Source organism: Haliaeetus leucocephalus, unplaced genomic scaffold (genome assembly GCF_000737465.1).
Source record: "Haliaeetus leucocephalus isolate CR32 unplaced genomic scaffold, Haliaeetus_leucocephalus-4.0 Scaffold0, whole genome shotgun sequence".
NCBI classification, from domain to species: domain Eukaryota; kingdom Metazoa; phylum Chordata; class Aves; order Accipitriformes; family Accipitridae; genus Haliaeetus; species Haliaeetus leucocephalus.
Genome location: NW_010972436.1, coordinates 18,896,375 through 18,910,316, shown reverse-complemented (window position 1 = coordinate 18,910,316; position 13,942 = coordinate 18,896,375). Strand labels below are relative to the sequence as shown.

The 13,942-nt window shown below is 38.4% G+C and overlaps 1 protein-coding gene across 2 annotated transcripts in view; it reads right to left on the bottom strand.

Moving 5' to 3' along the window:
* DIP2C (DIP2 disco-interacting protein 2 homolog C (Drosophila)) overlaps positions 1-13,942 on the bottom strand; it is a 154,847-nt gene that overhangs the window by 10,870 nt on the left and 130,035 nt on the right. For both annotated transcript variants that reach the window (XM_010585631.1, XM_010585639.1), the window contains one exon: positions 292-349. In XM_010585631.1, coding sequence (XP_010583933.1) covers positions 292-349 — 58 coding nt within the window. The remainder of the gene's footprint in view (positions 1-291; positions 350-13,942) is intronic.

Sequence of the window (13,942 nt, the reverse complement as noted above, 5' to 3'; positions counted from 1 at the left end):
TGGAGGTATTTAAAAGACATGTAGATGTGGTGCTTAGGGACATGGTTTAGTGGTGGACTTGGCAGTGTTAGGTTAACGGTTGGACTCGGGGATCTTAAAGGCCCTTTTCAACCGAAATGATTCTATGATCTATGATCATGCTGTAACCTCAACAGTAAAGAAAGGTCTTCAGTCTGCACAGCTGATAAAGCCTTCCTCAACACTACATTCGCTCAAAAAATTAACAGAAATGGAAATCTACTGAAAATATTTACCATGAAAGATATGTTTAACTCTTCTTTCAGTACTTACTTTTCCTGACTCCATGAGTGGCAAACTATGTGGAGATCCTCTTTCTACTAAACGAACTCTGTAAAATACATGTAAAAATAATATGCATAATACATGGCTGCATTTATTTGCTTTTCCTTAACATTTATTTCTAAAAGGAATAGTTAATGGTCACAGAGATTAATGTTATTTTTGGAACAGATGAAGCTTATATCCTGTAGAACATAATCTGGCCCAATATTTAATCTTAGTCAAGACTTATGGCTGGGAAAATAATGAAAAAAAGATGTGTGTGAACATTTTCTTAAATATTAAATTCTTCAAATGTAGTTGGTGCCTTTTATTTATTTTTGATAGACTTTTGTAAATGGAATTCCATGCATAAATTTATTCACAACAAGGGGGATCTAAAATTTTGATTTCCCACAAGAACATCATAAATGCCAGGGCACAGACAGAAAAGCATGTGAGCTGAGTGAGCAACCACATTCCACGAGTAAAATCAAAGTCAGACTGAAGTAACTCATAACCTGGCCTCAGCTTCAAATCTGCATTTGCAATCTTTTAATTATTTTCAATGGACAGTGGTTGATAAACATTTTAATATTAAAAAAAAAATAATTTAATGAAAAATGTTATTACTGCTGAGGTCAGACCGTTTCTCTGAGTGTAGCTTTCTGGTCTTCTCTCCTCCTTTCTTAGATAACTTATTTTCCCACTACAAGAACAGAAATGGCAGCTCTCCTTCAGTTGTATGATGGTCTGGAAGGAAATACCTCATTTAACCTTAGAAAAATAGCAGGTTAGAATGAAAGAGACTTTAAAGTCCTAAAATAGCCGGTGATCTCAGCCAGTAAAGGGTGAAGAAAATTTGGTAACATTTAGGCATTCCTGCATCCTAAGTGAGATAACTTAAAAGTTCTAACAGCCCATGAAAACCTTAAAATTCCCACTCCTGAACATTTTTCATAATCCACTTAACCAAGCTAAATCTGGACTTCTGTCAAAAGAGCTGTTCATACCTCTTTCTTCCCCTCAGCTCTGTGATTAGAAAGAAAAAAAAACCAACGTAAGATGCCTAAAAACCAACCCTGTAAAAAGTAAAGATGAAACATCAGAAGGGAGGAATACATAGCTAGGAACAGATGGGTGGAGAACTGGATCTGGTTAAACTGATCATAAAACTGCAGTCTGTTAGGAGCAGTCATGATAGATCTTTTTCGGACTGTTTTGAGGTCTTTTTACAGACAGAGTACCGCAGTGCTCAGTTTGGGAAAGGAGGGATGAGACACAAAGAGACCTCAGCTAGAGGTCCCTTTGGAGAAGAACAAAGCTTTGGCAAGTTCAGCCCCTAAACATAAAGGGAGATGGAAGAGAAGGAAAAATTTTTATTTTTTTTTTTTACTGTTTCTTTGCTCCAAAAGTCTTCTATAAAAGCTGGCACTGTTGAGGTCAAGGCAGGAATAGTGAATAGTGTTTTATCTGCAGTTCTGGGAAGTCTCTCAACCTTGATGAACAGGGCAGGGCTAAGCCCTAAGGCATTGCACATCAGTGTGAACAGTTCCTTGTACTAAGAGCAACAGATACAATCCAAATATCCAGCAATTTCAGACTGCTTTTCCAAGTCATTCTGAGGAAAAAAGGATGTAAAGTGCCCTACAAGGGCACTGCCTGGAGCAGGCATGGTTAGGCAGCTGCAGACTGATGTGCTCTCCTGCAAGATGCGTAATAGGAACTACCTTCCAACGTTTGTTCAACTGCCACAGAACTTGCAGGCAGTGCCTGAAGCACTAATTACCACTTCTGTGCGTTACCTTTAATGTTATAGTGTCCTTGTTTTACACTGTATTGCTCTCCTAAACCTCTGTTGTGTTACCGGTGTGCACATGCGCCCGTGTTTTCTATGTTTTCTGCTGAGCCTCCCACCAGGTGAAGAACAGTAGGGCCACCACTGGATTCACAGCAAAAGCAGTGAAGTTACAACATCCATCTTTTCAACCAGGGACACAGGTATGGGGCAGCAGAAAGCCAGGACACAGGAGCTTCACTGTAAGGTGTACATGCAAGGCTAAATTAATGCTACTCTATAAAGGGTATGTCTACATAAGCCACACTTGTGTTGCTGTTCAAATGGCAAGCCAAATCATAGATGTTTAGCAGTATGCAGCAAAGGCTTTAAAAACAACTCTGTGCATATGGAAACAAAATCAAATATTGCAGAAAACAGTTGTTAATAATGCCTGTATTTCTGCCTTTTTACATATATCTTTGTTCTGTAAAATCCCTGTTAGTGCAGAAATAGAAAATGCCTTTAACTGAGTTCTTCCAAACAACTGACACCTCCAATCTTTAGATACGTATTTGCAGACAGGTAACTGTTCTTAGAAGAACTAGCCGTCATTTCAGCCACTTGGTAGCTCCTTTAACAGACAGTGTTATCTCATTTATTATTTACCAACATTTGTCAAATAGAGAAAAATCTTTTAAAAAAGACAATTTAAAAAACCTCAGTCATAAGCACTGCTAAGAGTGAGGGTGTAACAAAGGTCAGGAAGTACTTTATTTGAATTTTAAGATTGGCTTAAAAAGAATTTGATTTGGATAACAGTAGCAAAAAACCTCTGGGGCAGGAAAAGCGTATGTCAGAGCTGTCCAGCTGCCCAGAGATACTGCTGGCCTTTGCTCCCTTCCTGTTATTAAGACATGCCTCAATGAAGTGTTGCTGAACTCCAGGCCTAGCAGAAATCACATATAATAAAGCTATACGCTCAACAGTCAGTGAAGTGACTACTGGAAATGAATCAACATTCATAATCTCACCATCTCTTTCCTCTTTGCTTTCAGCATCTGTGCTTCCCACCTTGTTCTTATTATCACAAGCATATTCTTCTAGTTCCCTTCTCCACCTATTTCCTTTAACCTCATCTGATTTTTTAGCACATGACGATCCAAAAGGCACAATTTCTCAGTTTCCAATTCTGTTAAACCTCTCCCACTCTGTGCTTTCTGCCTCACATCCCTACAGAGTTATCACGGCAGCACACTAAACATAGAGACAGTATTTCCTGGAGGTTTTCTGCAAGAGCCCTGTTAGCACTCAAAACTTGGACTCCTTTTTAAAAAGTTTCTGCTAAGCTCACAATCCATTTGGGAACATGCTGTTAAACCTCTAACAACTCTGAAATAATAAAAGATGTTTTGCCACAAAGAGACTTCAAAAAATAGAAGTAAAACATTAGATTCTGATGTTACCGACTCCTATGTGCATACTTAATTTTAAGTGCGTAATAGTCTTATTAACTCTACTGGGACTAGTACTGTGAATAAATTATGGACATTAGGCAATAATTTTTAAAAATAGTTTTACTGTGCCTCAGCATAAAATAATTCAATTGTTCCCACTCTTCCCCAAGAGATTTCCATTTTTCCACTGACAAACACAGACAGCAGACATGATTGAAAACTTCGCTTTCCCTCTTGAGTGAGCAGCATCACTATTGAGGCTGGTCTGGCAGGCAAGGTAAAAAGGCAGAGCACAGGGCCCATCAGACACTTGAAAAACAACGCCTTTGAATTACCCAGGTGATGCTGGCAAAGCAAGCCACGGCTTCTTACAGCCTTCTTAGGACAACGTTAGTAAAACTTCTCCAAATTCACAATCATAACGTGCTCCCAGACAGCAGAGGTCTAGAAAGGGCAAGTCCTGTTTCTCTGCAGTGCTTCAGCCATTCTTTGTTAGGATTGAAAACAATCTCTTACAAAGTGAGTACAGAGCCTTCCCGCTGCTTTCTGCTGCCTTCAAATCTTGCTGGGAAGGGCAGAGGAGAACATGGCAGTAGAGACAGCCTGGGCAAAGAGCCTGAAAATCAAGTGGATGGGAGAAGAATGCTGCCCTTGGGCATGAAAGCTACTTTTGCACCTTCTGGTGGTTTGCAGCCAAGCTGAGAGGGAAAACATTAATGAGTGACCCAATGTAGGGCAGACACAGAGTTTCTCTCCCACCAAAATGTCTCACTGGAGGGGAGAGGCAGAAGATATTGAAGAATCACTGCACTGTTACACAGCTATAAGCAATGACAATATGCAATGAATCTGTAGTATTTACATAGGACAGTATAGGAGAGTATAATTTTTAGATTTTTTTCACTGGTTCCTAAGAATTAATCTTTTTTTCTTAAAAAAATCTCTAACTGGAGCTGTACAGTTGAGAAAGCTGCCTGTGTTTCAAAGTCTGGCAACTGGGATTTAATAAGGAATGCAGCTACAATGCCAGTATGTGCTAAACTTCTTTTCTTGTTACAATTTAATACATTGGACAGATTTAATCTCCTTTAAATCAAACACTATAGAAAAGTAAGACTGAAATCTGATTTCAGAATGAAAACTGGCAAGCTATAACTAACTGGGCACTGTAATCACTGTGCAGCAAAGGGGATATCGAAATACAGTAACAATGTCTTTCTGCCCAACTGTCTTATGTGAAATTGCAAATTTTGTTTATGCTCCTCTTTAGATCTGGTCCGTTCGGTGATGAAAACTCTCCAAAATATATTCCACAGCTTGCTAGTATTTTGCACTAATCAGGGAGTTTGTCAGCAGAGCTATTAACTATTGCTTTGGGAATCTGCAGGGGCTGGAGCATGCAGAGTGGTACTAACAAATGTTACAATGCCAAAACTGGGCAAACCTTCAAAGCTGGCTGTGCTGTTGCTCTGAGAAAGACTTTGGATTCTGTGATTCTAATAGAGATGGAAAGAAGCTATGAGGTCATCCAAGTCTTGCTCCTTGCCAAAAAAAGACTGTTCCCTGCAGTGCACTTTCGAGTGCTTTGTCTACTCCTGTTACAGTATTTCAAATGATGGGGCTTCTTCCACTTCCCTTCAGAGTTTATTTCTTAGCTGAATGTATTTCATAGTCAGGAACCTTTTTACTCTGCAATGCTTGGCACAAACTGTTCTTAGCTTCCTCTTGTTATTTCTAACTAGCTCTCCACGTCCAATTCAAAGGAGTTTTTCCCACCATCCCCTTTCTTTTTAAAAATAACTCAGCTAAAGAGTTTGCCTTTTACCCTAACACTTGGCCAAACTCCACATCTTCAACTTTTTTCTTTCCTTTATAGGCATTCCCACAAGCTGAGCCATGGTAACTGCCCTCCTCCTCCTTGCCAATGTGCCAGAATCTTCTGCTGTTAGCCAGACTTGGGCACTGAAGCACTGCACCTTCCATCATCTCAAGCTCTTATTTCCCTGTCTATCCTACTGACCCTTCCTCCTGTCTTGAGCAGTCTGTTCTCACACCATGTCACTTTGCAGCCATGCCAGCTTAGAAGTCCAGCTTTTTGGTTTCTTTAATACTAGCTATTTTGCACACTAATTTCTTTCAGTCGCTGTTTTGGGATGCTGCCGCTTTTGAAAACCTTCAGCAACAAAACCTAGAGGAAACCAGATAGGATGCAATGGAGGAAACCAGATAGGATGTGATGCACATATAACCTAATATATATTGAAAATACACTGTATATAAGTCCTCTCCTTGCCATAGCCTTTCCGTGGCAGAAAGAAACAGCCAATGGTCTCTCTGGTTTCATTCCAGCCCTATTTCTTTAGTTTTCCTGCTGATTGTCATCTTACATTAGAAGTTGAGCTTGTGGGGAAAAAGTGGATATTTTCTTACCCTGCAAGAAACTGATGTTTTGAAAATTTTTGTGTATTACACTGGAACAAAAAAGTCAAATATGGAAAGAAGCTGTAAACGGAATCTGAAAAAAAAAAAAGTTGCAGGTCAGAAAAAGAGGTTACTTATGTTTAGTGTTTCAGGTTTTTTATTTTGTTTTGAAACGTACTCTCCAAACTGAAAATGCTTTAACCACTATCATGAGCAAAAATTCAACAGTTAAAGTAGGGTATTTTGGCCACTTTGAGAATTCTAACTTTTTCCTTAAGCTGAAAAAGATCCGTCAAATCTGACTCTTCTGTTTTCAACACAACGGTCTTTTCTGGTGAAAAAAGACAACCACCTAATCCATTAGAAATTTTAGCCAAAATCTAATTGTAAGGCATTTAATGCCAGAGAGCACATATGCTTTCATGTAGCTATATCCACAGCACAGTGATTACCCAGTTCTGACTCAAATGGCTGGGAACTATTGCCATGAACTACTGCCATCATCAACACCTTTCAGATATATATTGCTGTCTAATGTTGAGATGGTGCCTGGGTAAGACTGATGGTGGGAAAGGGCTGAGGCAGCCTGTTGTGATTTTCTTTACTTAGAAGAAAGATGGGCACTGTAGGTAACAGCAGGATCCTGGACTGGGGTCAGGCATCTTTCACACTCAAGACATTCAGCGCAACTTCTCTTTAATCAAACAGTAAAATATTTCTACACAAACTATACCAGAATTTACAAGTCAATGAACTCATTCTACCAAAAATGGAAATATGGATCAAAGAACATAAGCTCTGCCTTCCAGAATGACATACCCAGTTCAAATAGCCAGATCAGAAAAGGAGGAAAATGGCATAGCTGAACACTTAGGCTGAAGGAAAAATCTAGATAATGAAGAAGAGTTTCCCTGCATCATCCTGGTTTCCTCAGAGCAGTTTTCCTCCCATCACATGACAAATTCAGATAATGGATAAATACAACCGAGACTGAAAAAGGGAGTGTTGGATTGAGGCAACCTTTAGCCAACAAAATTGAAAACCATTAAATCTTCTATATGTCTAGGATGTATTTTAATCCTGTTAATTCAATAATCAACAAGTTCAGTTAAAGAATTAGCATTAAATCACTTCCTTTAAGGTAAAGACTTTTCTTCTCTATAAACCTAAATTACACTTCATGTCCCAAATTCCCTGAGGTCAAAAGCAAACAGCTTCTAATCCGTCAGATGGCTGAACAAATAAGCAGAAAAGTTACACAAGGATCTAACACAGTTCAGAAAGTTGCAAAGGGATCACAGTGAGGCAGAACTCTGGTTCAGGAAGGGAATATTCAAAGCTTCAGAGATTAAAAAAGTAACAGGAATTTTAAGACATAAGACTATGGGAATACGTAAAAAAACTAAGCTATGTTTATGTCTGTTTTCAACCTTGGAGTACTTTAAAATGTTCAGCTTTCATTGTATGTGAACTACATTAAATTTCTTTAAATTAACTTTGCACATCGTGTAAAGTACAACACGCAACTATTTCAAGTGAATGCAGTGGACCAGGACTCTGGAGAATTTGGTCTCCCTCCTGGCCCTACCTCACACCTGCGGTGAGCCATCAGGCACACCATCACCCTTCTCTGTGCTTCAGGTTCATATTTGCAAAAACAGGCATAATGCTGCTATCAGCTATTATCTTTTTATTTAGATTACAAACCTCCCAGGACACAGTGTTTATCACTAATTGTTTTTACAGCACTTTTCATAATCACAATTGTATTCTGATGATTCTGTTTAATGCAATAAGCTTTTTCTACTTCATAACACTTTATCTTCCCAGTTCTAATTGAGAAAAAGAGACTCCACCCATAGGGAAAACTTTCATTATAACAAACTGGGGATCTGAAAACATCCTCATCTAATCGAATTAGCTTATTTGTTGTTAACAAACGACAGAAATAATTTTAGCTTCCCCAATGCAATATTCATATTCTACGTTCACACAATGTAACCAAAGGTGGAATTTCTGAAATCAAGTCATTCTCTTTCACCTGTCCCCTTATCTTGCTACAACCTTCAAAATTCACACCACCAGCTGATTCACCCCGAATTTTTGGGGAAGAACTTGCAGAAAGTTCCCTCTCCTTAACAACCACCAGGGACATTTCCTGCGCATAGAAATCTTCAACACACGTAGCTATTTTTTCAGTTTAATTAAAACTGCAGATTACCACTCTGAAGAAAAGGTCAGTGCTGCCAACAAACAGCAGTGCCTTATACACCTGAAGGCACCGAAAATGGACTGTCCTTTTCACAGGCTTATTGGGAACCCTGGCTCAGCTTCACAAGACTCTTCACATAAGTAAGCTCATCTGCAAACAGACACTTCTAGTATATGCAATATCAAGGATATGTGAGGCTTGAAGCAACATATTAAGAGGTATTGAAGAGAGCCATTTAAGAAGATATTACATTTCTAACCAACTTAGTGACAGATCCTTATATAAATAAAGGATGCTTTTACTGTTTTTCAGAGCTCTCCTTCCCAACACTAACCATTCAGTATTCCTACAGCCAGAGACTCCATTGATGACAGGAGCCAAACGAGTGCCTGAGGCTAGCAAAGCTGGGGCGGGTCCCAAAGGTGACAGAGCCCATTTCCCAGGAGTAACCACCAGCACAGCACCCTCTGCTGAATTATCTGTTGCAAAAAACTGTCAGCGTGTGGGACAGCAAAGGCCCGCAAAGGCTGGCAAGAGAAGAGGGGAAAGAAAAGAGGGGTGGAAAGCACTTAGGAAGCTCCATCTCACAGCATACCACAGTCCATGGCTTGGTCTGCAGAAGCTACAAAGGCTCGCTCCAAATTTTACATGTATTCATTAAGTATTTTTCCTTCAAAGCAGATGTCTCTATTGTGAAATGCACTCTAAGGTAGCAGTATGGGAAAGCAGCGCTTTTTCCTCCACTACTGAAACAGTAAATGTACTCTGTTGATCACTTTTGGCATTTTGAAATCATCACTGTTTCGTGCTACATTAGTAGTATATACCATAATGAGGGAAAGAAAGCAAATTACACTTCAGAATATACTACCTGTACAAACCAAATACATAATAGATTTTATGTGTAAAGAAAATGGAAGAATGAAAATTGCTTTTTTTAAAGACATTCCTGTAACTGTATGGTTAGACTCAAGGCAAACTCTGGGAGAGAGAAAGAAAGAAGTATGGCTTGTAGGGAAAAAAAAATAGATTTTTTAACAAATCTTCCTCAGAAATGTGAGCAGTCAGCTTGCTTTACCAATTACCAGCTTCTGTAAGTAGCATGACTGAAAGAGAAGGACCTGTAACACCAAAGAAACTCAGTATACTCTGAAATGGGAGATCCCTTTTTTTTAACAGCATCAGACATTCTTCAGGAATAAAAATGTTGGCGTATTTTAATAAGCTGGAGTATTATTGGGAAATTCAAAACTTATTTGTAAAAACAAACAAAAATGGAACGATTTTCCATCTAGTTCTTTCACTTATGTTTGAAAAATGACACGCAAATGGCACTTGCAAACAACTACACAAATGTACAACTGCAGTACACCTACTTTCCAGGAAAGCTATGGCTTTTTGTTTTCCCTTTGTCTTCGTCTTACTTGGTACACGTGACACTATTCTCTTTCCCCTAAGCCCTCCAGGGAAATGTAACTGGAATTTCTTGATTTGTAGTTAAAGTATGCTAAACCACATCCTCTTTCAAAAACCACATTTAAAGCCAACTCTTATTGTCCTGTTCCTCTAAAATCATAATATTCTGATCCCTTGAAGATGACTTTATCAAGGAAGAAACAGACTTGTTTCAAGGGAGGAAATACTTCAAGAGCTAGTAATCTTGCCTTAGAAAGCACAGAAATTGCTTTGTAGGGCTCCCATCCCCCTAGTTTAGTCTCACAGCTCAGACAGATTGGGACAAGAGGGGGTGACTTCCCATCTGAAAGTTGTTGGATGTTTGACCCCTTCTCCTGCCCTGCAACAGAAGTTGCTTTATGCCCGGAAACATGAAGCATTTTTCAAAGCTCTTAAAATAAGTACATTTACAAATTTTGTTGTAACTCTGGATCCTCATACGTAAACAGTTCAATCCCTTAGATGATATTTACTCCTCTTCAGTTTCCCAGGTCATCAGCTTTATGCCTCATCACTTACTATCCAGTGCACAGAGGTTGAACAAGTCTCTTGGTTCATCCCCTGACGTAGGCAGGAACAGCAAGACAGAACCTTTCCTCCACTCTAGAGAGACCGGGACTTCTCTAAGTCAGAATTGGAAGTGTTGATATGATGCTTATCAACCCGAATTAACTTTTCTTTCTAGGAGATTTGTTTCCCTTAGATCAGAAACAGTGCCAAGGGGATTTTTGAGACAGCAGTGTTTGCATGGCAGAAACAAAACACAATGCCGCTAAAAGGCTAAGGCTGTATTTTCTCCTGAGCAAAACCATGAAGAACGTGGAGGGGTTTGCCAGTACCATGACAGACAGCTTAAAATCACTAATGAGATTCTGCAAGTTAATGGGCAAAATGCCTAAAAGCCAGATGTTTCTACAAAGACTCCTCAAAATAAAACTGCATTGTTACTTATCATACTTAAAACTTTGAGGGACTTAGGTTTTATTTTAAATACCTCAGCCCCTCAACTGAGTTACCTCTTCTGCTGACTTCACGGGGGTGAAAATCTTTTAGTTCTTCCATGAAAAACCTGTTTCTGTGGTAACAGAAAAAAACCCGAAGAGCTAAAGCAACAGACAATCTAAAAAAAAAAAAGCATGGGTGATGTGTGAAACTCGGAATTGGAGGCACACATATGAGAAGATCCTCGAAACTCAGGATGACCGGAATGGCACTGCTGGAGGTATCAATTTGTAACTGAGTTTATTGTGTATAAAGCTCTGGTGGCTTTCTGAGGCCAATGACTTGTGAGGTCTATGTTTTGAACATTTCACCAGGTATACAGTACTTCCAACCTCAAAAATACTCTACACACTTTACCTACTGAATCTCACTGCAAGGGAAAAGGAGGCTGGGTGTCAAAGGGGGCAATAATAGATTTTAATTTTTGGACCCCTTTGGACCCCACACAGAGCAAATAATTGAGGACTGGGATTTTCTGTAACCTGTGACCGGGCTCTGTACACTGTAACCCATTACAAGAGCTAAAAATAGCACTGCTCCTGCTCCCCAGCACATCAGGGAGCACTCTTCAAAGTTTCTCTTTTGCTACCATAGGCAAATGGCTTTCAAGTATGATTAATCAATTAAAGTTTCACAAAAGGTAACTATTTTACTGTCACTTGCCATTAGCATGTCTCCTTCTCACGTATCTCCTCCTCAGTCTCTTTTTCCCTACTACGTGACTATAGAATGGTTATCCTCCATGCTGCGACTGTGCTACAGAGCACTGCTGTGGCTATAGCTTAGATAATAATTTAGCTAAGTAGTTCTTTTGTCTGGTAACCCTACAATAAAAGTATTTTTCAAGGTAGATGGAGTAGAAGTGTTTGAGAATTAGAAAAAAAGCTCCCGTGGCTTTGTTGCTTGGTATTACCCAAAACAATGTATACACAACATGTAAGTTTTAGTAAAATATGGAGGAGAAGGATAAACAATTGCCAGCCAGAATAAAAGGCTATTTTTCTTTTCTTGCATGAAGTCTGAAATGCTGGAATATATTAAAATGAAGCCAAAGCCTTAAGTGATTCCTTTTGACAGAGCCTGCATTTGAGACTGGGCTCCGTGTATAAGCAATCTATAAAAATAAATCCTAAGTAACTGTTTTCACATATCTTTGAAATGCGACAAGTGTTCCCTTCTTTTCTTGGGCAATGAGGTTCAGAATTTCCATCCCCTGAAATCACCTTTGTCAAGGAGACATGTCTGAGCAAGTCTGATGGAAGTTCAGATATCTCTGAACACCCCCGAAGTCCAAAATGAACAGTAAGATTTAGCGCAACATACAAATGACTTCCTAAGAAATCAAGTCTGCTAATGACATATGTATATATAAGGGTCACTTATTTTTAAGAGATATACTAATTTGCATCACTCCAGGAACATGTCAGTGACCACATAAGAAGAGAAGACACCTATATGTACAGCTCTACAAACTGCTTGTTTAATAAATACAGAGGGTAATCAGATTAAAATAATTGTTCTAATGATGGAGTGGGAGTTTAAATGAGACACTATGGATACATGTTGAATGATAGCCAGACTAAAAAATTTATAACTTGAAGCCAAATACATCTTGGTGCTTGTAGTCTATTTGGCAATATCCTACATCTGGATTTGGCTCCCTCTTTGGTACCAGCTGCCTCACCATGTCTGTGACCAAGAAACTATCCAAATAGCTCACCATTACATGTAGCTCAAAAGGAAATGTAGTAAACCACAAAAGGGTTAAATAAATTACATTATCCATTTTTCTAACCCTACTGAAAAAAATACAGACTTAACTAGATGAAATTGAGTCATTTAAATGATCATTTAATGCACCTATTATTTCACCAAAGGGAATACAGGAATTTAAAGACAGGATCAGAAGGATGCCTGCTTTGAGAACAGTGTTTACTAACACTGGTTGAAAGTCTTCATTCTTGCCCAGTTTGGTACAAAATGTGGATGTAGTTCAATAATCAGTTTATATACAATTTTTAGTCAAAATAAGGGGAAACTGTCTATTACAAATGCATGTAAAATGGTATCAAAATCTTCATCAATACATATGTGACTTGATTAGTGGCTCTCTCCCCCCAGAAGTCTAAGCCTCCACTCCATCAGAGCTCATAAGTTGTCACTACCTGCTACTGAACAAGAAGACTAGCAACATTTTTACCTGCTTTTGGGGGTAGACATAGATTGCAATGAATTTGTTTCCTTTTACTTTTTTGTCCTTTTAAAATAAACTCTGATATCAAAGTAGATCTTTCCTTGCCCCACTTAGGGCAGGACAGTGATTTTCATAACCTTTTTTTCTTTATGGATAAGGTTTTGCTATAGAAGACAATGTTAGGATGCAAGAGGATGTTTATCTTTACAGGATTTGCAGGAAGTTTCAACTTTAGGAGAAGATCAATGATCTCCCTCAGCCATCACCAGATGGATTTTTCAGCTCACTAATTAAAACTTCTGAGGAAATCCTCTATATAACACTTTAAATATGAAAGATACAGAAACACAGAAAAAAAATTCCTATATTAAAAATCTGAGCAAAAATTCAAAGCAGTCAAAATGTTTCAACATTTTGCATATTTTATTTCTTAGTCATACCAGCTTCATTTCAAATTTAAGGTAATTTCAAAATTTAAACTAGCAGGTTAAAACAGCAACATTTTGAAAACAGTTTTGAATTATTAAAGAAAAATATGTTTTAGAATATTTGCAAATATATTGAAACATTTGAAAACCCAGCCTGACCTCCTGAAGAACACTTAAAACATATTTTTGCCCTGTCTATGTGAAAGGAAGTTATTTTTTGGAATAAACATGAGGTCTATTCTCAGTTTGATGAAGGGGCTCCTTTTGCCAATAAATAATTTTTCTATGAATAACTAAGCTGCTGTTAAGAATGAAGAGGCTGTGAAATTTTAATGGTAATATCAGAGATGTATTTCTTTTTGGACATTTTAAATTTTATAAACACATGAACATATTGTTTTAGAACATCCTGGATAAAACGGATGCTTGGGCTTTAAATTTGCATCTTTACTGCTACAAAAGCATGTAAGTGTTATAAAAGCCAACATCTTTCAAATATTTGGTGTTTTGGTATGATGAGAAAAGGGTCTCTCTCTTATCTTCCAAACACTTCTCACCTTTTAGCATATTTAGGCGTCTCATGCTTAACATCTGAAAAGCTTTCTGAGAAGAGCATGACTGGTCTAAAATGATGATGGAGTGATCTGAAAATCAGCAGTTTAGACAGCAGGACAAGAATATGAATATATTTATTCTATTTCTTTTTTTGGGGGGGGG